The 24581-nt window shown below is 48.5% G+C and overlaps 1 protein-coding gene and 1 non-coding gene across 2 annotated transcripts; one reads left to right on the top strand and one right to left on the bottom strand.

Annotated features, from left to right (window-relative positions):
- Positions 1–1893: 1893 nt before the first annotated feature.
- LOC120367292 (U2 spliceosomal RNA) lies at positions 1894–2078 on the top strand. Its single transcript, XR_005581703.1, has one exon. It is a non-coding gene; the product is annotated as a U2 spliceosomal RNA (small nuclear RNA).
- A 3694-nt stretch (positions 2079–5772) lies between these two features.
- On the bottom strand, positions 5773–23796 carry SEC61A1 (SEC61 translocon subunit alpha 1). Its single transcript, XM_003926133.4, has 12 exons — positions 23625–23796; positions 23284–23351; positions 20645–20710; positions 20474–20552; positions 19375–19506; positions 16971–17080; positions 16539–16692; positions 12315–12475; positions 10248–10445; positions 9786–9977; positions 9339–9415; positions 5773–7979 (listed from the first exon to the last, which is right to left on the bottom strand). The coding sequence occupies exons 1-12, from the start codon at positions 23629–23631 to the stop codon at positions 7793–7795; spliced, it is 1431 nt and encodes a 476-aa protein (XP_003926182.1). The 5' UTR covers positions 23632–23796; the 3' UTR covers positions 5773–7792.
- Positions 23797–24581: the final 785 nt, after the last annotated feature.

The raw sequence follows: 24581 nt of genomic DNA on the forward strand, positions 1-24581 counted from the left end.
GGGGTGGGCTGGCTGCAGGGGCTGCCTGTCTACCCCTGCTGCCCTGCCGCCCCTCCCTGTCACTCGGCGACAGGCGCGGTGATTAATGGCCAGGCCTTGCCTGCCGGGCCGCCATCAGCGCGCGTCTCGGCGGCGATGGATGCAGCTGTCAGGCCGGCCCGGCCCGTGCTGACCCCCGGCCCCTGCCTGGCGCGATCAATGGGCGGCGAGCGGCGGGCGGTGGCTGGGCCGGCGCGATAAGATGGGCCGATGGGCGCCCGCCGATTGCCCGCTCCGTCACCCGCCATTACCGTCACCGTCACGCCGCCAGCGTGCAGATCCACGCCGTCAGCGCCGTGTGATTAATGGGGACGCCAGCAGCTGCGGGGAGGGCACGGGCGTGCGGACCCCGCACCCAGGGGGACATGGTGGGGTGCGTGCTTAGACGCCGCGAACGGCACACAGCACTCACTAGAGCCATGTGCAGGGAACGGGGCGGGGGCGGGGATACGGTGGGGTGCGGGTCGCATGTCTAGGGCACACACGACGCAGGTGTTCATGGGGCCGCGTGCGTGTAGTGGGTGGAGGTCCCGATGCCACTGTAACACAAGGGCCTGAGTGACTTAGGCCTCTGAGGGGTGGGTGGAAGAGGGACGACACCTAATGTGACCTCTGCACTGCGAGTCCTGGCTGGCCTAGAACTCAGCCACCAGGTCTACCAGCCTCTTCGGCTTTTGCAGGCCTCCTGCTCACTGTCCCAACCGTCTTTGAGTACCCAGACTTGACTGCCAGGACCCCGCCCAAAACCCTTCCACAGGTCCCAGGGCTAAATCCCAAGTTCCTTACCCCTCCCGCCAGGCCTGCGGGAAGGCAGGGCCCGCCCCTCCATGCCGGCAGCCCCACTGCGCCTTCAGCGGTCCTCGCAAGTGGTCCCGTTCCCCAGAGCTTCATCCTTGGGTCGGGTCACGCTGTTGGGGACGCCCTGAGCGCTCTCAGCACCGTGGAGCCCTGCTCAGCCCCACCGGGTGACCGGGGCAAGAGCCGGCTGGCCTCGCCCGTGCAAGAGCGCTGGGATCCACTAGGGACTCGGGAGGGCTCGAGGCCCGCCCAACCCAAATATACACAAGCCACTAGGGAGGAGCCGCGTGCCAACTGCTCTGAGGCAGCCGGAGGGCTTCCCAAAGCGGGGACAGCTGGGCGTGAGTGTGGGACTGATCCGAAGCCCAGACTGCCAAGGGGAGCGAAATGAGGGGAAGGGTAGGGGGTCCGGCTGGGTGGGTTGGGGCCTATCCCGTGGGCGGTGGGGTCTCAGGGCCAAGCGGCAGCGGAGGCAGTGCCAGCCAGTCTCCCTTTTACTCTTGAAAACCACAACCTCCCCAGGGCGGTGCGGCGCCCCGCAGGAGTTTGCGAGGACACAGCGCCCCCGCGTGGGCGGACGTGCACCGTGCCGCGCCCGTGGCGTTCCGGACCGAGGCTCCGCCCCCGCCGCACTGCCCTCATGAGGGCATGGCCAGGTACCTAGCACAGGGGTCCAGGATTCCAAGTCATAACCAGCTTGTGCATGACTTCCCAGCAAGGGAGGTTGAAGCCCTGGAGGGAAGAGAGGAAGGCGTGTGTCCCCCCACGTCCATGCGGGGAAGAGAAATGGGGGAAGGCTTACTAAGTGAGGCTTTCAATTTTAAAAAAGTATATACACTTAGTTTTTTAATGGAAAATTGCCAAAGGGGTGTACCGTGAAACACCTCCTTCCACACCTGCCCCCTGCCTCCTGTTCTTTCTCCAGAAGTGCCTGCCTTACACCGATGTGTCCCTCTAGAGATGGCCAGCCTGTGCGTGAGGCAGCACACACTCATAGCACCTTCCCAACACTGATTATGAAACATGTCACAAGGCAAACTGTAGGAATTACACTTGATTGCGTCTCAGCCTTTTGGCTGAGATCAAGTGTGGTATGTGTTCTTAACAGTTTTATATCTGATATCCGATATTCGAGTATATTAAATGGAATTTTGGAGCAGGGAGATGGATGGAATAGGGCCTTGCTCCTTCCACTTCATGCATCATCCACCTGCAGTACCTCCAGAAATGGCGCACCCCCTTTGGGGGAATAAAAAAGATTGCAGGTGAGACCCCATATCCCTGTCATCTAGGCACTGACCATCCATCCCCCTTCCACCTGCCAGTCTGTCATCAGTCTTCTGTGCTTTTCAAAGTGAGTTGCAGACACAGTCAGCGACCTTCTATAAATAGTTAAGCATGCGTATCATCTAGAGTTCCGTACTTGCTTATGGTGGGGTTTGTTTGAGATGGAGTTTCGCTCACATTGCCCAGGCTGGAGTGCAATGGAGGAATTTCTGCTTACCACAACCACCTCCTCCTGGGTTTAAGTGACTCTCCTGCCTCAGCCTCCCAAGTAGCTGGGATTACAGGCATGCGCCACCACACCCGGCTAATTTTGTATTTTTAGTAGAGATGGGGTTTCTCCATTGGTCAGGCTGGTCTCAAACTCCTGACCTCAAACTCCTGCCTCAGCCTCCTAAAGTTCTGGGATTACAGGCATGAGCCACTGTGCCTGGCTGCTTATGGTTATTTCTTTTTTTTTTTTTTTTGAGACAGGGTTTCGCTCTTGTTGCCCAGGCTGGAGTGCAATGGCACGATCTCGGCTCAACGCAACCTCCGCATCCTGGGTTCAGGCAATTCTCCTGCCTCAGCCTCCTGAGTAGCTGGGATTACAGGCATGTGCCACCATGCCCAGCTAATTTTTTGTATTTTTAGTAGAGGCGGGGTTTCACCATGCTGACGAGGATGGTCTTGATCTCTCGACCTCGTGATCCACCTGCCTCGGCCTCCCAAAGTGCTGGGATTACAGGCTTGAGCCACCACGCCCGGCCATGGTTATTTTTAAAGGTTAAAAATACAGTGAAAGGCACAGATCCTAAGTGGACCACTCCATGAGTTCTGACTAATGAAACCCGAACTCCAATCAAGGGTATTACTGTTGCCCAGAAAGTTCCTTGTGCCAACCTTTAACACACTAGAGGCAACTACTGTTAGGATTTTTATTTTATTTTTTGCTATAGATTAGGTTTGCCTGCTCTAGAATTTCATGTAAATGGGATCAAACAACATGACTTATTTCTTTCACTTAGCTCTTGAGCTTCATGAATGTTGTGGTGTGTATGGGTAGTTTGTTCTTTTTTATTCCTGGGTAAGAGGCCACCATGTGGATCCACCCCATGTATCTATTTGATGGCCATCTGGGCTGTTCCCTATTTTTCAGCTATTATGAACAGCTATTGTACAAGTCTTTGTATAGGCATATATTTTCATCTTGGCTTTCAATGCCCAGGACTAGAATAGCTGGGTGTAGGGTAGGTGTATGTCTAGTTTTATGAGAAATTGCTACACCTTTTCCTAATGTAGTCTATTAGCTGCTTCCCACCTTGCTTTTAAACACAAATAGTAGAATACACTATTGTTTCTTGCTGTATTTTTCCTTGATGGCATATCTTGGAGATTTTTCTAACTCAACATAGAAAGAATGTCCTCCTAGTTCCTTTCCACAGGGAGGAGCTGCTGTAATTTATTCAGCTCCCTCCAATAGCCATTTAGATGTTTCTAGCCTTATTGAGCTGGGCTTTGCAGGATGAACAGGAGCTTGTCAGGCAGACAGCAGAGGAAACAAGCCCCACAGGTTTGACAGACACCGCAGAACCCTTACTGCTGGTGCAGGAGCTTTCAAGGGGAGAAGCACCTTCTGTTCCATTTTCTTGTGGGGCTCAATAATGTTTGCTGAGTGGAAAGGAGTGGGTGATGTGGCCCTAGAAGGGTTTGGGGCAGGGGAGTGAGGTGGGCACTACCACTTAGGGGCACACCTGGCTCTCCAGAACCAGGCAGTGGTGGGTGCTGAAGTTCAGGTTGGGGCTCTCGCTGACTCAGACCGTGCCACATGTCTATCCCCTGGCCTTCATCAGGAATCTGTTGCTCTTCCCCAGGCCATGAGGTTCAGACTGCTCAGGACTAAGATGGGAGGCTCAGGACTAAGATGTTAGCTTCCTGAGGACTTCATGCCGGCCTGGCTTCAGCAAGCACAGGCAGGGGGAGAGGTGTGGGGTGGGACATCAGCAGGTCCAGGGAGGTGGTGGTAAAGCAGCATCATGGATGAAGCAGAGTGCCAGTTGAAATGGTGCTGCCTCTGAGCCAAGGACCAACAGCAAGCTCCGTGTGTGGGGCCTGTTTCCCTAGACCCCTCATTCCTTGCTCCAGGTCCTTAGCAGAAGTACCTGGAGGCAGGCCCAGCAGCCAAACAGGGACTTGGGGTAGGAAGCAAGCCTTAGGCTTTTTGTCCAGGGTTGGTGGCTAAGTGACTTTTGGCCACGCTGTATGTCCCTGGGCCGCAGTTTCTTCACCTGTAAAATGGATTGAGTTGTTTCCTCCTGGGCCTCTGGTGGGGTGAAGTGAGAGTGCACGTAGGAAGTAGCTGGCACAGTGCCTGCCCCAAGGGAAAAAGAATAAGCCTTGCCACCCATCACTGTGCATGAGGCACTGCTGCAGGGTTCCCTGTGCACAGGGAGGACCCAGGTGGAGAGACGCCACAGTGAGCCACACCAGGGCCTGCCATCTCGAACCACACATGGCTGCTGGAATGTGGGCTCCGTTTGCTCCCAGGCAAACGGGGCCACAGCCACGAGAGATAGCCTACTGCTTCCCTGGGGCAGGAGGTTTTCTAACCCTGCCTGCCTCAGCATTTCATAGCACCTGGCTGGTCTAGAGCCTGAGGCCACATGCTGTGCTGCTGTCCAGGGCTTCCCTGAGCCTGCTCCTGGGGCCAGCAGGTGCAGAGGGAGTGCAGGGCAGACCTGCCTGCACATGTGTCCTGGTAGTCTCAAAACAGTGCTGAACTATGGCTTCTGCAAGGCCAGGCCCACACCTGTCCATCAAGTGGTCTCAGAGGGACCATCCTGCCCCAACCCAACTCCCCTTGGAAATCAGTTTCCAAGAAAAAGTCTAAGACTACAAGGAGTACTGAGGCTGGAGCCCAGCTAAGGAGTAACAACCTTCCACAGCCCCGGTCAGGCCTGCCCTGGGGTCGGCCACCCACCTGCCCCTCAAGTTCCTGAGGAAGCACCAAGCCGAGGTGGCAGGATGGCAGGTTTGGGGTGAGGCCCTGTCCAGGACTGGGGAGAGTAGAAATGTGGCCTACCACTGGGGCTTGGTGCAGAAAGACTTCTAGACATGTTCCATGGGAGCAGCCAAAAGCCTGCCACTCCCACCCACACAATGCTGGGTCCTTCTGGCTCAGCTACAGGTCAGGTCTGAGGTCAGCCTCACAGCCAAGTTAAGACTTCTCCAATCACCAGCTGGGTATTGGAGCTGAGGCTTGATGGGTTTTGAGGCATGGAGCCCTAGGCTCCTGGTGGAGGATTCCCGCTCTTGCACAGGGTGGCAGGTGCCCTGGCTCAGCAGAGGCCTCTGCATTCTCACGGGGCAGCCAGTGTGCTCTGCCTCACTGGCAGAGTCCAGCAGCAGCCCCACATGTGGCCCAGCACCCGTCTCACTTTACCACACGTGAGCACCAGGTTGACAAGACCATCAGAAGGGAAGTTTTCCAGGCAAAATGTCCGAGTGCCTCAGCCAAGCCTTTAACACACATAAAGTTGCACTCAAGCTTTGGGCCTCACCGACCTTTTTGGGAATAAAATCTAATTTAAAAGTAAGAGAACATACTCTGGTTTCTCTTCAGATCGTATAAATCTTTCGCCTTTTAAAAGTAAGAGAACATGACAAAGTACCTTGTAAAAAATTGGCTTTATTTGTCACTTATTCACCTTTTCTCAGTTATGCCATTCTGGCGTCCACAGTGACAGTCCCCTGGAAGCTGGGATTAGCCCCCACCCACCTACCGTGACCATCACCCACAGTGGGTGAGTGTGGGCCTTGCAGGGCCCAGCCGATGGTTACAGGCTGCAGGCAGGACTATGAGGCTCCTCCTGAGGCCTGGTGCCCTCCAGCCCCCAGCCCACCAGCTTGGGTACAGCTGCCTGCCTGCCAGAGGCCAGGCATTCCTAAACGTGGGCTGGGGGAGGCACTGCCCCTCTGTGACAGCACAGCAGACAGGGCAGTGGGAGAACATGTGGTTGAAAGGGCATCAGGTCTCAGAGCCTCTCCCCTGCTCAGGACTGGGTCTAGACAAGGCCACGTGTGATAGGATGGTAAGCCCTGGACCATATGGAAGAGCCTGGGACCGATATTGGTTCTGCTGCTGAGTTGCTGGGTGGCTTTAGCCAAGTCTCTTCTTGTCCCTTGGTCGCTGTTTCCTGGCTAGCACTGCCAGTGAGGTCTCCTAGACAGAGACACAGCCTGCCCCTCTGCCAGCTGTGGCAGTGGCCCTGTGGTTTGCAGGCTGCCATGTGCCCACTGTCAGTGTGGAGTCTCCCCCACAGGCTGCATGCACCCCCTGGTGCCCTTCGTAGGATCGGGGCATTCTGCAAAACACCCTTGGTCCCACCGATATCTAAAGCCAGCTCAAAACCTCGAGCTCCTCAGGATCTCAGCACCCAACTCTGCTGCCCTTGCTGCTGGGCAGTGCCTAAGAGGGGACTCCCTAAAGGCCAGAGGGAGAGGGTGCACATCCTAGGACCTAGGCCACCTGTCAGCACAAACAGAACTTATTCCAGACATAAACACGCGTCTTCTCATTTCAAACGCTGGAGCAACTGACGACCACCACCACAGCCCATGCGCCTTGAGTCTGACCTCACTACCGACCCTGAGCCTGTGCTGTCCGCTCTCTGCTGACAACACTGGCGACGCAGAAAGAAGTCAGTGGCATCTGCTCACTTGCATGCAATCCTAAGCACAGTAAGAAAACTAAAAACACAGGTGAGTGATCTTCAGCCTGGAAGGTGTAGGGGCTTGTGAGCACTAAGTCAGTTTCTGTTCATGTCTGATAGCCACCACTATGTCGCCCCTTGCTAGGGCATCCTCGAGGAGACGCGTCCAGTGATGACGGGCAGAATCTGGACAAACGGACATCACTGCAAGGGTCTGTCTATCTAGCTTGGCCAGGCTTAGCTTGGCAGAGCTGATGACCCAAGTGGACTAAACACGGAGACAGCAGAGACAAGCAGACTCTAAGCCCAACCAGAAGAGTCAGCTAGAAGAGCCAAAAGGTGCACAGAGACAAATCCACAGATGGCTGGAAGTGTCTTCCAGGAAAGCCATCCCTCTCTTTTGGAAGAAGTTCTGTCCTAAAAAAACCACTTTTAAAATAAGAGAAAACAATGGTGTTTTAGAGGGAAACAGTCCTAAGCCAGATAGTCCCATGCCTGACTGTGAAGGAGACATGCCAGCAAGGTCCCATGGCTCCTGGGAATACAAGATCTGCTCCCAGCTTCACACCCTACTGCCAAAATGAAATGTAGACATTTCAGTGTTTGTGCTTCCAACCAGAGTGAGAAATTCCCTTCATGGGGAAACAGGTGAGACTGCTGCAGCCGCATACGGCGCTGAGAAGGTGGAAAGGTTAAACCAAAAGTTACATGGATACTTGGGGCAATCCTATACCGTTCCCACTTCTCTGGCAGTCGGCTGAATAAAATTTCACTTTCACAGTTCTTTTTGCCAATGCCAGGATAAAAAGCAAAATTTCAAACTGGAAAATGTCTAGCACTTTACACAGTGGAATGAAAGAATATGAAATTCAAAAACATTATTAAACAAAAGTCCATATGCCGCAGCAGCACGCGCCGTGATGAGCTCCCCTTCTGAGGCGCTTCTGGAGCAGCTTCCTCCCGCCGTCCAAGAGACAAGCTCAGAAGAGCAGGGCCCCCATGCTGCCGACCTCGCTCTGCTCCTTTACGAAGATCTCAAAGTACTGGTAGATGATGGTGACCGCGAGCAGGATCCCAGTTCCAGACCCAATGGCACCTAGGAAGTCAGCCAGGACCGAGAGGGCCCCAATGCACAGCCCACCGAAGGCTGCAGCTGTGGGGATGTACCTGAGGAAGGGCACACAGTCAGCTCTGGGACACCCACAGAGCAAGGCGGCCAATAGACTCACCTGGGACTTTGGGACCTCTGAGGCCCCTCTGCTGTCTCCTTGAAAGACATCTACTAACATACGCTAGCGCTCTAGGCCAAGGCACTGTGGTCCAGGCAACCACACGTGGCCAGGGGACTGTGACTAGAGCAAACTGAGATGTCACACAAGATTTTGGAGATTTAAGACAAGGATGTAAAATATCTGATCATGGTTTTTCTTACATTAATTATAAGTTGAAATGATACTTTGGATATACTAGGTTAGACTAAATATATTAAAATTAATTTCACCTGTTTCTTTTTACATTTTAGCGTGACTCTAGATAATTACACGTGACTTGAATTATATTTCTTCTTCACAGTGCTGTAAATCCAGCAGCTTAGTATTAAGAGAAGGAACTAAATTGCCTACCATCCCTCCTAGGGATTGGGAAATGATCTAAAGTTTGCAATTCTGGCTTTTCTTGTGGTTGCTTCCCTTAGGTAAGGCCCATAGGACAGCCTGTCTGCAGGTGACTTTGTAGACAGCTGTGCAGGAACACAGCCATGCTCATTTGTCTGTTTATGTCTGTGGCTGCTTCTGAGTGACAATGGGAGAGATGCATAGTTGTGATGGAGACTGTGCAGGCTGAAGAGTGCTGTGGCAGCATCTAACGTCACCCTAACTTTGCCCTTCCTCACCTAACTGCTTCATCACCAAGGGGATGGCTGACACCACCACCTCTGGCCCAAACTCTTGCAGAAGGCTGGCAAGCATGTGACCTTCCCCTCTCCATCTCGAGCATGGTTTCATGTATTAGGACTGACCTTCATAAGAGACCACAGGCTCCATCCCTTCTGCCCTGCTTCAAATGCACATCAATCCCCTTCTGTTCCCAAACATGCCAGCCAGCCTCTCTAGCCTTACCACCACCTCAAGCCCCAAAATGTGCTCAGATGCCAGGACCTGCCTGCTCTGAGCTCAGACTGACCCTCCTCCAGGGTGCTCTCTTCAGAACCCCACCGGCATAAGCCAGGGTGAAGGTCTGGCTGCCACCCACTGCTCTCACTCTCAGAAACCTTACTGCACTGTCTCCTACCCACCTGGCCACATGCTTCTGTCTCCTTACCCAATGGCTACCTCTGGAAGAAAGGAGCTGTAAGCATTTTTATGTCTCCAGTGTCCAGCACTTAGCAAGTTAATATTTAATTCTGTCTTGTAACCCAAGGATAAGACTTTGTAACCTGGAAAGTGCTAGGGCCTTTCAGGATGCCCCACATGGAGGGAAACAACATGCATCCAGATGGGAGGTTAGGGACCTGGGGCCGCCACTCACCGATTGAGTTCATGGACCATGGAGGTCTCTCGGTGGCCTCTCATCACCATCTGCTGCTCCTTCAGCTGTTTTGCAACCTGCAGGATACCCACAGGGGAGAAGGTGGAATTGGATATTGAAGGGAAAACGGGCATTCCAAGTGGTATTGAACAGTTACAGATTGCCTTTTCCAGCATGAACAGTATTTCCAGAGAGAACTTTAAAACTGCTGAAAGGAAGTCCTATGACAAAGTCTAACTTTACAGTGTGGATTCAGATTCTCATAGCTAGAGCTGATCTACTGCTGGGGTCCATCTGTTAGCCCTGAAAACTTCTGAACTGCCCCCTCAAGGAGGACGATCTGTCTGCATGTGTCACAGACCACTATTTATGATGAGGTGACAAGTCCACACCCCTTATACCAGTCACACTTCCATCACCCTTCTAGAAAGTTTTGCTTCTACTTACATCTTTGGCCGAGGAACCTGAGACCTCAATCCATGTTTTGGAGAAGAATGCACAGGAGCCCAGCATGAACACTATGTATACAACTGCATGGACTGGGTCTTCTAACACAGAGCCAAAAGATTCTGGAGGGGACAGGTAATAGCAAAGGCCACCAACCGGATAAGCACGTGCTGGGCCCCCAGAAGACGTGTCCTGGGGAAGAAGAAACCAAACGCATGTGAGTGCTGCTTCATTTCACTTTAGCATCAAGGCAAACTATAGTTCTGAGCAGATGAAAGAATGCAATTTACTCAGTGCCCACAGTAAAATTTTCTTACTGAAAAGAAAATTTAACGTGCTGAATTTGTAAAAGGCACAGTGGAAAATATCTTTGGATGAAATATCTGTTTTTGAGCAAGACACACTGATGGAAACCACTGAAACTAGCTATGTTGCTAGCTCATCTTCAAAGAGCCTACTTACCGACCAGGTGCCCAACAGGCTGACCAGCAAGTTGCCACTGAAGCGAGCTGAGAGCATTTGGGAGATGACATAAAGGTTGGACACTAGGGCAGACTGCAGGATGATGGGGATGTTGGATGTGTAGAAGAGCTTGATGGGGTAGGTGTTGTACTGGCCACGGTAGCGGGCTGACTTGATTGGCAGGTCCACTCGGAAGCCCTGAGAAACCAAACAGAACCAAATCCCCTTCACTGCCTCATTCCAGCCTGCTGCACAGAAGCACAGCCCAGCTGGGAACTATCCAGCGGGCCACGAGGGAGGAAATGCTGTGCGCTGGTTCTGGGGCTCCCAGTTCCGAGAGCTTGTGCCCATTCTTTACCCACCACTACATTCCTGCACTTGGTGGCACATCCAGAAGTGGCCCAGAAGAGCTGGACTATAAATACACTGAAGGCTAGGCAGGGTAGCTTACACCTGTAATCCCAGCACTTTGGGAAGCCAAGGTGGGAGAACTGCTTGAGCCAAGAAGTTTGAGACCAGCCTGGGCTACACAGTGAGACTCCGTCTCTACAAAAAATAAACAAAACTAGCCAGGTGTGGTGGTGCACACCTGTACACCCAGCAGCTACTCAGGAGGCTGAGGTGGGACAATCACTTGAGCCTGGGAGGCCTACGCTGCAGTAAGCGGAGATCATGCCACTGCATTCCGGCCTGGGCAACACGAGAACCTGCCTCACACAAAACAAAACAGAAGTGAGCACAGTGGAATGATCCCTTTTTTGTCAAAAGAAAAAGCCTATCACATTACATCCACATCTATGTGGAATATGGAGAAGAGCCTGGAGGCCACACACCGAAATCCCAGTGGTGCTTCTCTCTAGGTGGTGATCTTTTCTAAGCTCTTACACTGGCTCTGAGGCAGGGCCACTACAGCAGTGGCTTCACACCTTGCAACAGTTCCTTAAAATGTTTTTAATCATAAACAGAAAAGCTAAACTCTTCTATGAATACAATCTCTCCCTCTGAAACTCTTGGAGAATAGAAAGGGTTTATTTTATTTTTATGAACTCCCAGTACCTATAACAGGGCTCAGAATACAGAGGCTTTAAAAATTAAATTCTTAATGATCTGACTACAAAGTCTGGCAAAGCCCCTAAAGAGTTAGCTTGTTACTAACCAGGCATCTGGCTTAGTCTCAGCAGAAGGAACAGGAAAAACATGTTGCTGGTATAAATACCTTTCACAAACATCAAACTGCCTTCCATCTCTGACCCTTCTTTTTAATAAACACCAAAATACAAAGTGAACCATCAAAAAATACAAAGATCACTCCAATTACGGGAAAACTAGCAGTTCAGGTCTCTTACTCAGATGCAAGTTTAAGAGATGAATGCTTCTAAAGGTAAGATGGCTCAAGAAGACAGGCTTTTTCTGAGATACAGACGTTGCCTATAAATATCCTACAAACTTTCTATAGGATAGTGATGAGGTTTCAGAGCTACAGTACTTTTTGCTTCTCTTGAACTAAGAACTTAAAAATGTATCTTCTTACCTGTTGATAGGCCCTGCCTTAATTTTGTTTCATTTTTTTTTTTTTTTTTTAGACAGAGTGTCGCTCTTGTTACCCAGGCTGGAGTGCAATGGCGCGATCTCGGCTCACCGCAACCTCCGCCTCCTGGGTTCAGGCAATTCTCCTGCCTCAGCCTCCTGAGTAGCTGGGACTACAGGCACACGCCACCATGCCCAGCTAATTTTTTGTATTTTTAGTAGAGACGGGGTTTCACCATGTTGACCAGGATGGTCTCGATCTCTCGACCTCGTGATCCACCCGCCTCGGCCTCCCAAAGTGCTGGGATTACAGGCTTGAGCCACCGCGCCTGGCAATTTTGTTTCATTAATGGCAGGTCCCACGACTCAATAAACGCGCTTGTCCTGCTCACCTGGAAACCTGCTGCCTTCGAATACCATCTCATGGTTTCAACACAATACGATAACATGTGCGTCCCTCAGAGTGGGGGACTGCACACAAGGCATTCTGAAACTTAAATCCAGACCACTGAAACTCCCGGGGGTGGGATCTGGACACACCTGGAAATAGATGACCACTGCAAAGACAAAGATGGTGGCGATGAGATTCATGAGGTTGGGGAGATTCTGGCGGTAGAACGCCTCCCTAAGGGCTCGGACCTTGTCTGTGCGTGTGGCCAGCAGATGGAAAAGTGCGATGATGGCCCCTTCAAATTCCATTCCTGTTGATAAAGGAGGGGACAAATGTGAAGCAACAAATAGGCAACTCAATTTGTTTCTAGGCTTCTCAGCAGACAAAATAAAAAGAGGAAAACAAACTTAGTTATTAGACTCATGGTGCCCACAGCCATAGGGATACGGCGTGGATTCTTCTCATCCCTCACTTCCGTTCTGTAGAGAATTCAAACAACAGAAACAGGCTATTCTGGGTTTTTTTTTGTTTTTGTGTTTAAGACAGGGTTTCTCTCTGTTGCCTAGGCTGGACTGCAGTGGCATGGTTGCAGCTCACTGTAGCCTCACCCTCCTCTTCCTGGGTTCAAGTGATCCTCCTATCTTAGCCTTCCAAATGCCTAGGACTAGAGGCATGCTACCATGCCCAGCTAATTTTTTTTTTTTTTTTGTAGAGTTGGGGGTCTCACTATGTTACCTAGTTTGACCTCAAGTGATCCTCCCACCTCACCCCCACCACGTGTTAGTATTACAGGTGTGAGCCACAGCACCCAACCACTATTCCCCTTTTTAAAATTAACTGGTCTCATTTCTTTCTTTCTTTTTTTTTTTTTGGAGACAGAGTTTTGCTGTTCTTGCCCAGGCTGGAGTGCAATGGCGCAATCTCCGCTCACTGCAACCTCTGCCTCCCGGATTCAAGCGATTCTCCTACCTCAGTCTCCCAAGTAGCTGGGATTACAGGCATGTGCTACCACACCCGGCTAATTTTTTGTATTTTCAGTAGAGATGGGGTTTCACCATTTCGGTCAGCTGGTCTCAGACTTCAGACTTCAGGTGATCCACTGGCTTCAGCCTCCCAAAGTGCTCGGATTACAGATTTGAGCCACCGTGCCTGGCCTAATTGGTCTTATTTCTTAGGCACGTGAGTCAATGGCCACCAGTGGTGTGGAACGATGATAATTAAAAAAAAAAAAAAAAAAAAAAGCAGAGTCTGCTGAACTCTAGCTGGAAGGGGTCATCCAATGAAGAGGGGGCTCAGAGCTGGCAAATCTACTTTCCTGGAAAATCCCAAGAAGTACAAGCACCATTCAACAGCTCTAAAGTACAGGCTTCCTCTGGCTGGGGAGTGGGGAGGCTCCAGCTCTCTGCTCCTCACACAAAAGGTACAAGTAGAGGAGTGCTCACATCCACCCTGTGGCCCCAATCCAAATCACACCCTGCCAGGAGATGCTCCTCCTCCTCGGGGAGGCAGGCATAGGGGTGGAGTGAGCTTACAGAGGGAAATGGGAAGGGGACCGAATCTAAGGATCAGACAACAGAGGAACAAGTGAGAGGAAGGCGGGGGTCGTGGTGCATTATTAAGGAATAAGTTTTAGACATTGCTGAGAAATTTACTTAAGTTAAAAAACTAATAAGCCAAAGAAAGAAACAAGAACACCACATGACTATATAACCTCTGCCATTCCAGGATGGCACAACCATCTCATAAAGGAAGTCTGGCAATCCACCCATACTGCTTCAACTGACAGGAAGCTGGCATCACTTCCAGAGACAGGGTCTCTATGGGCAGTGTGGGGTCATGATATTGGTACTGTAAGGAGTACCAAGTACTGCCTGGGACAGCACTGTCTTCAAGTTTCTAACACATGATAGCTGGGACCACCTGCTGTATCTTCCTGGACCTTTCAGAGATGACGTGTCAGGCAGATCATCTAACCAATGTGACCACTGACCTCCTCTGCTGCAGCTTCTGTCAAAGAAACCCCAGATCCTAAGTGACCATCATGTCCTCTTCTCACTCTGTGGCAGTCTTTCATCAGTTTCCATCCTTTCCACCTTTTGGTCCTGTATGACAAGACTGGCCTATTTCCCTATGGTATAGAATTTGGAACTAATTCCCAGTTCTGGATTGTGACTGCTGCCCAACCAGCAATAGTCACTCTCTCAGCCTGTAGAATTTCATGCCAACAGCCTCCAGTCCTAAGCCAAGCTGCAGCAGCTCCAGGCCCAGCTGCAAAGCTGCTGTACTGGCTGTGCCCTCTGTGTGGCTCTCCCTGCCCTTCCCCAGGCTCTCCCTCCAGCACTACTCACTGCCCACATGCCGGCCATGGGGCACAGCCCTTCATGAATGCTTCTCACTTCAGCCAGGTCCCAAACAAAAGCAACTGACATTAAGACACTGACTTCAAGGCCAGACTAACACACCTTTGCTTCTCGGTTTTTCACCACCTTGAAAGTACCTCTCTGGTCCTCTCTTACTTGCTTCCTCCAAATGCCTTCACACAATGCTTTTCTGCAGGCTGGCTTGTTCAGGGCTGTATTACTGCTATAGACCCCTAGCTGCTCTCTCTGCTTGTCTTTCAGTGCAGAGCAAATCACTCCTTCCAAACTCTGGCTCCCATCACTCAATGCCATGCTGTAGAATAGAATGTGAGCCTCTGGCAGCTGCTGCTGGGCTGCTAAGCCACCATGGCCTCCCCTCTGACTTCACTTCCTTCCCACTCAGGGGCTCCCCCAAGGCCAGTCACCATGATGGTCTTGTTAGATACCTGAACTCCTATAAGACCTTCCCTCTCCTGCCTTTTCAAATCCAGTCAAACCCTGCCTCCCAGATCTGCTTCTCCCAGTTCACCTTGGATTTCCTAAAATTATACAAAGTACCTATGGAAGCGTCAAATCTGATCTTGCCCACTCTTCTCTATCACTCCCTACCTAAAGCTACTCTTCTTTGTAAACTGTTAGGCACATGCAGCCTTCACTTGTCTGGGGACCAGTTTTCCATCTCATTAATGAGATAATATGGTCTCTGGAGGCCAGGGACTCTGTTTCCGACATTCAATTAAAAGAAAACTCTCGGTCGGGCGCGGTGGCTCACGCCTGTAATCCCAGCACTTCGGGAGGCCAAGGCGGGTGGATCACGAGATCAAGAGATCGAGACCATCCTGGTCAACATGGTGAAACCCCGTCTCTACTAAAAATACAAAAAATCAGCTGAGCATGGTGGCGCGTGCCTGTAATCCCAGCTACTCAGGAGGCTGAGGCAGGAGAATTGCTTGAACCCAGGAGGCGGAGGTTGCGGTGAGCCGAGATCGCGCCATTGCACTCCAGCCTGGGTAACAAGAGCGAAACTCCGTCTCAAAAAAAAAAGAAAACTCTCAAATATGCATGGTTATTTCTACTGGAATGCTTCTGAGTGAAGAAGATATTTAGTGTCAAAAATGTTTATTTCTTTTCCCTAATATGTCTTATTCTCTAAGGCTTCCCTTGTATGTTTTGAACTTTTTATTAAAAACATGTTCAAGGCCAGGCACAGTGGCTCACACCTGTAATCCCAACACTTGGGAGGCCGAGGCAGGTGGATCACCTGAGGTCAGGAGTTTGAGACCAGCCTGACCAATATGGTGAAACCCCATCTTAAAAAAAATAAACAACAACACATGTTCTGTTACAAGATTTACATGGCACTCAGTGGATGTAGCACAGCGTGCTAATATTTGATATGTATCTACTAGGAGCCAGGCATATAGTAATTTCATGTTGCTTCTCATTTCATCCTGGTGACCAAGATTCAGTGGTGGAGGAATCTGCCCAAAGCCACATACATGCAACTAACAGGAACAGCCAAAATTTGAACCCAGGTGCTAAGTTCCAAGTTCAGCCCTCTTTCAGAAAGTTGCCCCTTGGATGACTGAGTGCTTTGGTTTAGGAATTTCATTTTTAGAAACTTGTTCACTGAGAGCAGCTGCCAAAATATACAAAGATGAATGTATGAGGATGTTCACTGTTTCAATGTTAACAATAAAAAAATCTGGAAATGACAACATTGCTTTATCCTTGCAATCTAAGCTTATACTGTGCTAAGAAAAGTGAGTCAGGATTGTGTATTCTGACATGCCAAATGTTCAGGAGATATTTTTATATGAAAAGTGCAACTTAGGTATCATTATAAGCCTATTTGTATTTTTAAAACTTTGCAGATGTACACAAAAATCAGAAGAGATAAACCTAAAACTGACAATTTTTCTATGGAATGTGAGAATTTTTGTCTTCTGCTTTGCATAGCCCAATGGTTTCTGCTGAACGTTATCGCCACCAGGAGAGCCCAGGGGCCCTTACCTCGGCCAGTGTTGACAGTGGTGGGGCTGAATGCCTTCCATACGATAGTTTCACAGATGTTAGTAGCAATGAAGAGGGAGATACCAGAGCCAAGGCCATATCCTTTTTGCAGGAGTTCATCCAAAAGTAGGACAATTAAGCCAGCAACAAAGAGCTGTAAAAATTCAAAAATACAAGACTATGTGTTATTGCTCCCCAGGGACATAGTTCCATCCTTCAATAATTGGGTTCTCTGATATAAACACTGAAGATGGAGTGAGATCACATCCTCAGCCCCAGACAGTGGTCAGTAAAGCCTTTTGCTGCTGAATTCAGAGGGCTAACCCAGAGTCTTAGGCTTCTGCTTCCTTTCAGCAGGAGTTCCTTTTAGGTGTGGTTGAGATTTGTAAGTCTGAGGGGCTACTCAGAGGGAGATGTGAGCGTAACAATTACCTGAATGGTGATTAGCAGGCAGATTCCAGCACCCATTTCAGAAGGATCCCCATACATCCCCGTCATCACATACACGATAGACTGGCCAATAGTAATGATCATGCCAAATACTAGAATTAAAAGAAAGACGTGTTTTCCAATTGGGTTGCTACATGGAGCAAAAGAAACAGTTAAGAAACACCAACTCAGTGTCAGGCACAGGGAAGTACTAAGACGAAGAGCAGTGATCCTACCTCCAAGGGGCTCGGCTGAGAATGTGCTAAACCATCACATCAGCAAAGTACATGATGAATCAAAAGCCTTTCTAACAAAAGCACACTTGTTCTTTAGTTTTACCTTTTCTTAGATTCACTTGCTTTTTAGTCATGGGAAGAGTAAAAGTGGAACTTGGAAAATTTGTTCTGTGAAAGGCAAATCAGAGAGCAGAACCTACTCCTGACAGCATCCAGAGACACAATCCAGAGATGTCACAGCTGCAGCACCCAAACTCAATGTCAGGCACTTGGGGTCTGGATGGCTCATTTGGGCCACCTCTCTAGGCTCACCCTCCAGGTCTGGGTCCAGAACACAGAATATTAGCTTTGGGGTAAAGTGATCCCTTCTCAAGTTTGTAGTTTGTATTTAATGTGCTTTTAAAAGGAAAACCCCATATATCATCAATTTGGTTACTCTTCCCATTCCCTCAGCTACCAAGCTATTTTGGCCTAATGCAAGCTCTCCTTTTTGTAGGATGTATTCAATTCTTACATCTCACTGTATTTCACTGTTAGGCCCAAGGGAATCAACACATTTGATAAGTTCCACAGTACTAGATGGCTCCTCTAAGCAGGGTTTAACCTTCAGTTCCAGTTTTCCTATTTAATCTGTCATGTATAATAAATTTTACTCCAAAGTGGCCATCAAATATAGTCCCTGCTTGACTTTTTTAAAAGTGCTCCATGACAATTAATTTTTAATGCAGGAAAACCTTTAAAAAATCTGTCAAGACCCAAGAGAAAACAGCCAATTTGTGCTTGGACTTTTCCTGTTGTTTTCGTTTTTGTTTTAAGAGACAGGTTTGGTTGCTGGAGCTGGAGTGCAGTGGTGCACTATGAAAGCTCACTAAAGCCTGCAGCCTCAAACTCCAGGCTCAAGTGATCCCCCCACCTCAACCTCCCTAGCAGCTAGAACGACAGGGGCATCATCACGCTTGGCTAATTTGCTGTGGTGGTTGTTTTGTAGGTTTTGTAGGGACAGGGTCTCTATATGTTGCCCAGGTCAGTGACGAACTCCTGGCCTCAAGCAACCATCCTACCTTGGCCTCCCAAAGTGCTGGGATTACAGGTATGAGCCACCACACCAAGCCGCATGCGTGTAGTTTTAAATCCTCATTTTGTCTAAAACTCACAAGGTTAAATAGATGTATTTCTTATTCAATTACTTACCAAACAAAACGTGGACAAAAAGACGACTGGGTAGGAGACTGGAAATATCACTTCCTAATTAATTTTTTTCAGCAAACAGAGGCTAAACATGGCTAATTCTGATAGTAATTGTTACTATTAACACTTATTATTAGATATGAGGCAAATACCATTATCCCCATTTTTACAGATGAAGAAACTGAAACTTAAGAGCTATCATCTAACTTTCCCCCAAATCATAGAGCTGGTAAATGATAGTGCCGGACTGACAGGATCACCTTTTCCTCAGTTAAATTCTTTTATAAAACACTTGCCAAATAACTACTATGTGCCAGGCATTGTGACAGTGATTATTAATTAATCCTTATGACAGTTCTGAAGTAGCATTACTTCCTTCTAAGTAATAATGAAATAGCGGCCAAGGGTGCTAAGACCTCCAAGCTCTGATCCTTCCACTCTATTACATGGCCTCAGAGGTACTCCAGACACTCTCCCTTGTCTTGCCCAGCCTGTCCCCAGCACCCAGCACCCCTGCTCTCCAAGAAGTGCTCTCTCATGCTAACACAAGCCATGGACCTCCTGCAGGGTTGACAGGCCAAGGAGGTTGCAGCATAAAATGTTTGGGATGGGCATGGTGGCTCACACCTGTAATCCCAGCACTTTGGGAGCCTGAAGCAGGTGGATTACAAGGTCAGGAGTTCAAGACCAGTCTGGGCAATGTAGTGAAGCCCCATCTCTACTAAAAATACAAAAATTAACTGGGTGTGGCAGCATACGCCCGTAATCCCAGCTACTTGGGAGGCTGAGGCAGAAAAATTGCTTGAACCTGGGAGACAGAGGCTGTGGTGAGCCAAGACTGCACCACTGACTCCAGCCTGGGCAAGAGAGTAAGACTCCATCTCAAACAAACAATAATAACAAGAAAAACTGTTTGATGCCAAAACTATAGCAAATTCAAATTCTCCAACTATAGACATCAGATTATTCATAATCTTTCTTACACTTTTGGGCTCCATTGAAGAGAGCTCGGTCTTTTGGGGTGTCACCAACTTCAATTATCTTGGCGCCAGCCAAGAGTTGCATTATAAGGCCAGACGTGACAATGGGAGAGATCCCCAGCTCCATCAGTGTGCCTTGAGGAAATGGGGAAGCAAAACAGTCAATATTAGCTTGGAAAAGTAGAACATTATTTTTAAAATGAACGAGCAAAATTTGACTGAGTAACCCTTATGTAAGACCAATGTGTTTCAGTTTGCTAGCTGCATTTAATTTGGAGTACAACCCCAAAATATCAACGATTAGTATATAATGCAATTCATTGTGTTCAGTCTGCCAGGCAACATCTTATTCTGTTTCGGAAGTCACATGGTGTCTAAACAGATTGTTGCATTTAAATTCACCATAAACAGATTCATTCTGGTTTTAGAGATAAGAAAGGTTCGTCTCTTCATCAGTTAATAAAAAACGATAACATTCAAATAATTTCCAGAGTCTGGAAAGGGAGCCTGTACAATTGTATCTAGTTGTGAATAAGCCTCTACTTCCCATTATGTTAAAATGAGCTATACTTCCAACTGATTTGGAATTTAATTGAACTGTATTTTTAAAATGTGTTAATCAAATGCAGTATCAACATACACATTCAGAATCCTCCCCAGTTCCTACAGGTAACTGGTTAGGGTATATAAAACACTATTACACATTTTTTGACACATATATGTAACCTATAGATATAAAAAAGATATAACTAAAAAACAAATTACATATTCTGAAGAACGTTATCAATGGAAATGTCATCATTTCGGGTATTTAAAGAAGTATTCTAGTTTTTCTGTGTTTTTTATTCTCTCCACAACATAGACTTATCTTGTTATTACAGGTTTTGTACTGCATTCAAACACAATTCCAAATATGATGTTCAGCCTCGGTGCTGAACTCAGCATTTAATAAGGCTATTCAATGAGGCACACTAACATTCTTCACTCTATTTTCTGAGCTACTCTCTAAGCTCCACATAAAGCCAAAACCTGTAATTTAACTAAGTGACGCTAGGCAAGCCCACACTCTACAGAGAAAAGGCAGAGAGAGCCAGAGTCCTACCTCTGTTAGAGGCTAGAATCACTCTCATCCAATAGAATGGGTCAGCTGAATCTGAAGACATGATACCAAATAGGGGAATCTGGGAATAGGCAAAGAGCAAAGCAGTCAGCACACCTGTTTCCAGCCCACTCTTATCCCCCTCCCCAATATGAAACACAAACCTGAGCTTACCTGACAGCACACTAAGAAGATAAAGAGGGTGATAGCAGTCCACAGCACTTTCTCCTTAAACTGAATCTAGAGTAAAGAGAATGAATTAAAGCGGAGAGTTACTTTCACAGGCAAATTAATAAAAATGGACTCCCATCAGCTCCCTTTCTCTGTTCAGTGGAGAAGAGAAACCATGTACCAAACCTAAGTACCACGTACCACGTAACTTCCTCTGCAGAGAGCACAGTGCAAGGTCCTATAGGCATCAACCCCAGCTCACCTCACACCACTGAGCATTTTATCTTTATTTTACAACTGAGCCTTAGAAAAGCTAAGTAATTTGTCCCAAACCCCAATGCTGAAGTGAGTTTGAGTCCCAAACTGTGCTCTTAACCATTAGCATTAACAGTTAAGACTCAAGATCAAAGAATGTCACAATAGAACATGACATATAAAACACACAAACAACCACTTTTCATTTGAGTGTTAAGTCATAAAATCTTATTCTGGAGTCAAGTCATTTGGAATTGTTCAATAGTGTATTTTCTATGAATTAAGGCTAAAACAATGTAATAAACAATATTGGAGGAGGGCAGGAGGATTGCATGTTTAACCTAACTACTAGGAGTATCTGTTTAAGGACTTTCACATCTTCTCAGGTTCATAGGTTGCATAGGTGACAAGAATCGCTGTAAGGATGACTATTAAGTATCATAAGAAAGGTTTAGCCCTCCCACCCAAGGCCTCTGTCACTAAAGGGTAGAGTAAGAACTATTCCAGGTTTTCTGCCTCTGAAACTGAGCGTCTTCACTAGCACCTGCTGCCTATACTACATTAATGGCTTTAGAGGGCTTAACACACATGAATTACTATGTAACTGAAGATTCTGAGGTTGAAATACCTTGTAAGAGACTGACAAAATCGTTCTTTAAAAACACTTCTAGGCAGGCACTGAGTTAGCATCCTAGCCCTCTGGCCAGAAGAGGAGTCACACTCCTCTATCTATACATGCAGGGAAAGTAGGACACAGTCATACAGCCACACACATGTGGTGTGAATCAGTGTTCAGATACTCCATCCAAAGCTGGGGGCATTCACAGGACTCTTCTTCTCTTGAAAATGCTCCTCTTCCCACCTACCATCCTACCACGTCAAGAAACTAGAAGGTGGCCGACAGAAGGCAACGCCATTTCAGACTAAGCTGTCCGAAATGAATCTTTGTGGGAAACAAAGAGCAGACAACTTTTTCAAGACTCCCTTTTGAATCACCAAGTCCTCTCTCCTGGTTACAATCAAATTTAACATCAAAACCCCAAAAGCTCTTTATCCAAGTCCTGTCTCCTCTGCCTCTTAGTAGCCCCTAAATCCATTCTTGCTCAGTACCACAGTTCACCCTCTATTGTGAAAAGCCTCTAAACTACACTCCAGTTATCTCCCTTCCTTGCAACGTGACATTCTCTTGTCTGGCCTTTGTTATTCATCTCCTACTGTTCCGCACCTACCGTTAGGTTCTATCAGTATGAACTACATCTAACAACCTCCCATCCTAACGTGCTACACTCTTGTCCCCAATGCCTTTGCAAACTATATACTCCTCTTACTTCGAATTCTTTCCATTCCTTTAAGGAAACTTCTATTTCTCCTTCAATATCATCATAAGACATCATGTCTCCCAGAGTTAATCCCTTCCTGAGCCACTGCTATACCTTGCACGTATTTCCCTTGTTCCATCTACCACATTTAGTTACAAGGCCAAGGTCACCTAGCTATTAAGATGCTATGTAATGGGTGGGACGTAGGCTTGCCTGCCTCCATAGCCATACTCCTCCAGTATACTGGAATTGAGGGGGTAAAGCTTTACAAATTCGTCCATTAAAAGCAGCACATATGTGGGGCATGTATATGAAACTATTTTAAGTAAAAAAAATTAAAAAGTGGATTCCAAGAACCCAAGTGTCCATGTGAAGCTTTAACAACAGTCTAAAAAAGAATGTGAATACACAAACATTTTACTCCCCACTCTTTAACCTAGGAACCTAATGAAACTTTTCTTCATTGTTTGATAGCTTTACTTACACTGACAACACTCACTCCACAGAATTTGATTCAACACGGCTCGACATTTTTAATCCTTCCTTGTTTTAGCACCTGCTGTGAAAAGCAGCAGACTTCACAAAATGCCTTTATTCTCACTATTTTGAAAGCCTACATAAAAGGCACAAACTTATTTGTACATACTAAAGTGACAGCTCTTCCCTTTAGCAGCTGGATACAAAAGGCATCTCCTGGAAAAAAACAACCCATGATCTGCTGCCACTGGAGGTGAAAAAGGAAGGTAACTCAATCTGCTATCCTAGCTGAGGCCTTATTCATTCATGGCACGGATCCATTTTTGGGACAGGCAACCGGAGGCTTTGTTCTCGGAGCAACATCCACCGAAGATGCTCCAAACAAAATAACGATGATTTCGGTGGAAATTCCCACACAACCAGGTCACCTTTTGACAGAGCTCCGGAATAAGAGAACACAACTACACTCCAGCGGCAAGAGAAGGGAGAGTTCCCATTTGCCGTGCTGAAGCCATTTTTAATCATCCTGTAAAGTTCCAGAGCCCAGACAGTTTCCTGAAACCTTCTTTGTTGGCGATTTGGGGCACTTACCTTCCTCTCCGGCTTCTGAATTTCCGGCAGGATGACACAGAAGGGCTTGATGACTTCCAGAAATTTGACTTTGATGGGAAAAACAAAACAGGAGTTACAACACAGACAAGAAACCTTCCGCGCTCTCCAGGGAAGCCTTCTGCCCAGGACGAGTGAGAGCAAGGGTCAGGGGAGCAGGCCGCGTTCGGGGCTAATGGGGATTCCCGAGGATGGCGGGGGCAAGGGCTGCGTTCTGCAGGCGGCCGGACAGGCTTGGCCGGCGGGCTCCCCGACCGCACGGGTGAGGGGAAGGGGAATCTCATCTGTCCCGGCCGCGGTAGGGCTGTCCCTGAAGGACTCACTCGCCATGGCGGCAGCTGCTCGAGCTCCGGGTTCCGCTTCGGCTCAGCTCTACTCCGCGTGAGGCGACGCTGCCCGCGACCCAGCCTGCTCCACCGTACCGTACCCAAGAGACACGTCAGTGATAGCCCAGCGGCGAGCGGCTTGGCGCGGCGAGGGGCGGGGCCGGGGTCGGGGCCGGGCTTCGGGTCGCTTCCGTTTCCTGCCACGCGCGCCTGCCGGCCGCCGCGCCTCGCCGCGACCACAAGCCCCAACATGCATCAGGGCTCCTGGGGCTTGTCGGGAAAAAGCCTGGCGCGCGGGGCACGCCGGGGACTGGGGAACGTGCGGCTGCGCAGACTTGGTAACGCGAGAGCGGGCGGGGAGATCTTGTCACGCCTCTAGACACCTGGGCGGTGTGGTGCCACGGAGAAACTGAGGCAAGCGCGAAGCGCCTAGTACGTGCGCGTGGCCTTGCGGGCAGGTAGAGACCCTGGTGGCTCCCATACGCATAACAGCACTCACTGCTTTTTGAAGTTAGTGAATAAGACCGTAAGCTTCTTGGAGCAGGGACCTTGTCAGGTAGTGTCTTTTGGAATAACAAACCTACCGGTGGAAAATTCGAAGGACTACTGGGAACAGGCGGGTAACCAGTGAAGTGGCCTAGGTGCGACATCACTTGATATCCGTCCGCCCCAAAAAAGGGGTAAAAGAAGACATTGACTGTTTACCTATAGTCTGAAATCCAACCCATTCACTTCTGGGACCCACCAATGACCTCTTCTGGAGTTTTGGCCTTATGATAAAACTGGCAGCCCCTGGACTAAGATCAGCATATAGACTAGAACCGATATTTAGCCATTATGCACCCTGCACCATATTAATGGTTAAAATGTTGAAATAATTTGAGGGTGAATAGTTTCATTATAATTACAATAAATGTTACAATTAGTTAATAATATAAATTTTAATATAAACTC

Source organism: Saimiri boliviensis, chromosome 8 (assembly GCF_048565385.1).
Source record: "Saimiri boliviensis isolate mSaiBol1 chromosome 8, mSaiBol1.pri, whole genome shotgun sequence".
Taxonomy (NCBI): Eukaryota; Metazoa; Chordata; class Mammalia; order Primates; family Cebidae; genus Saimiri; species Saimiri boliviensis.

Coding starts and splice junctions, on each gene's coding strand:
- SEC61A1 (XM_003926133.4), bottom strand. Junction 17,081..19,374: donor CTTCAATGGAGCCCAAAAGT/GTAAGAAAGATT, acceptor TTTTAATTCTAG/TATTTGGCATGATCATTACT. Junction 12,476..16,538: donor CACTGTCAACACTGGCCGAG/GTAAGGGCCCCT, acceptor CTTTATCAACAG/GAATGGAATTTGAAGGGGCC.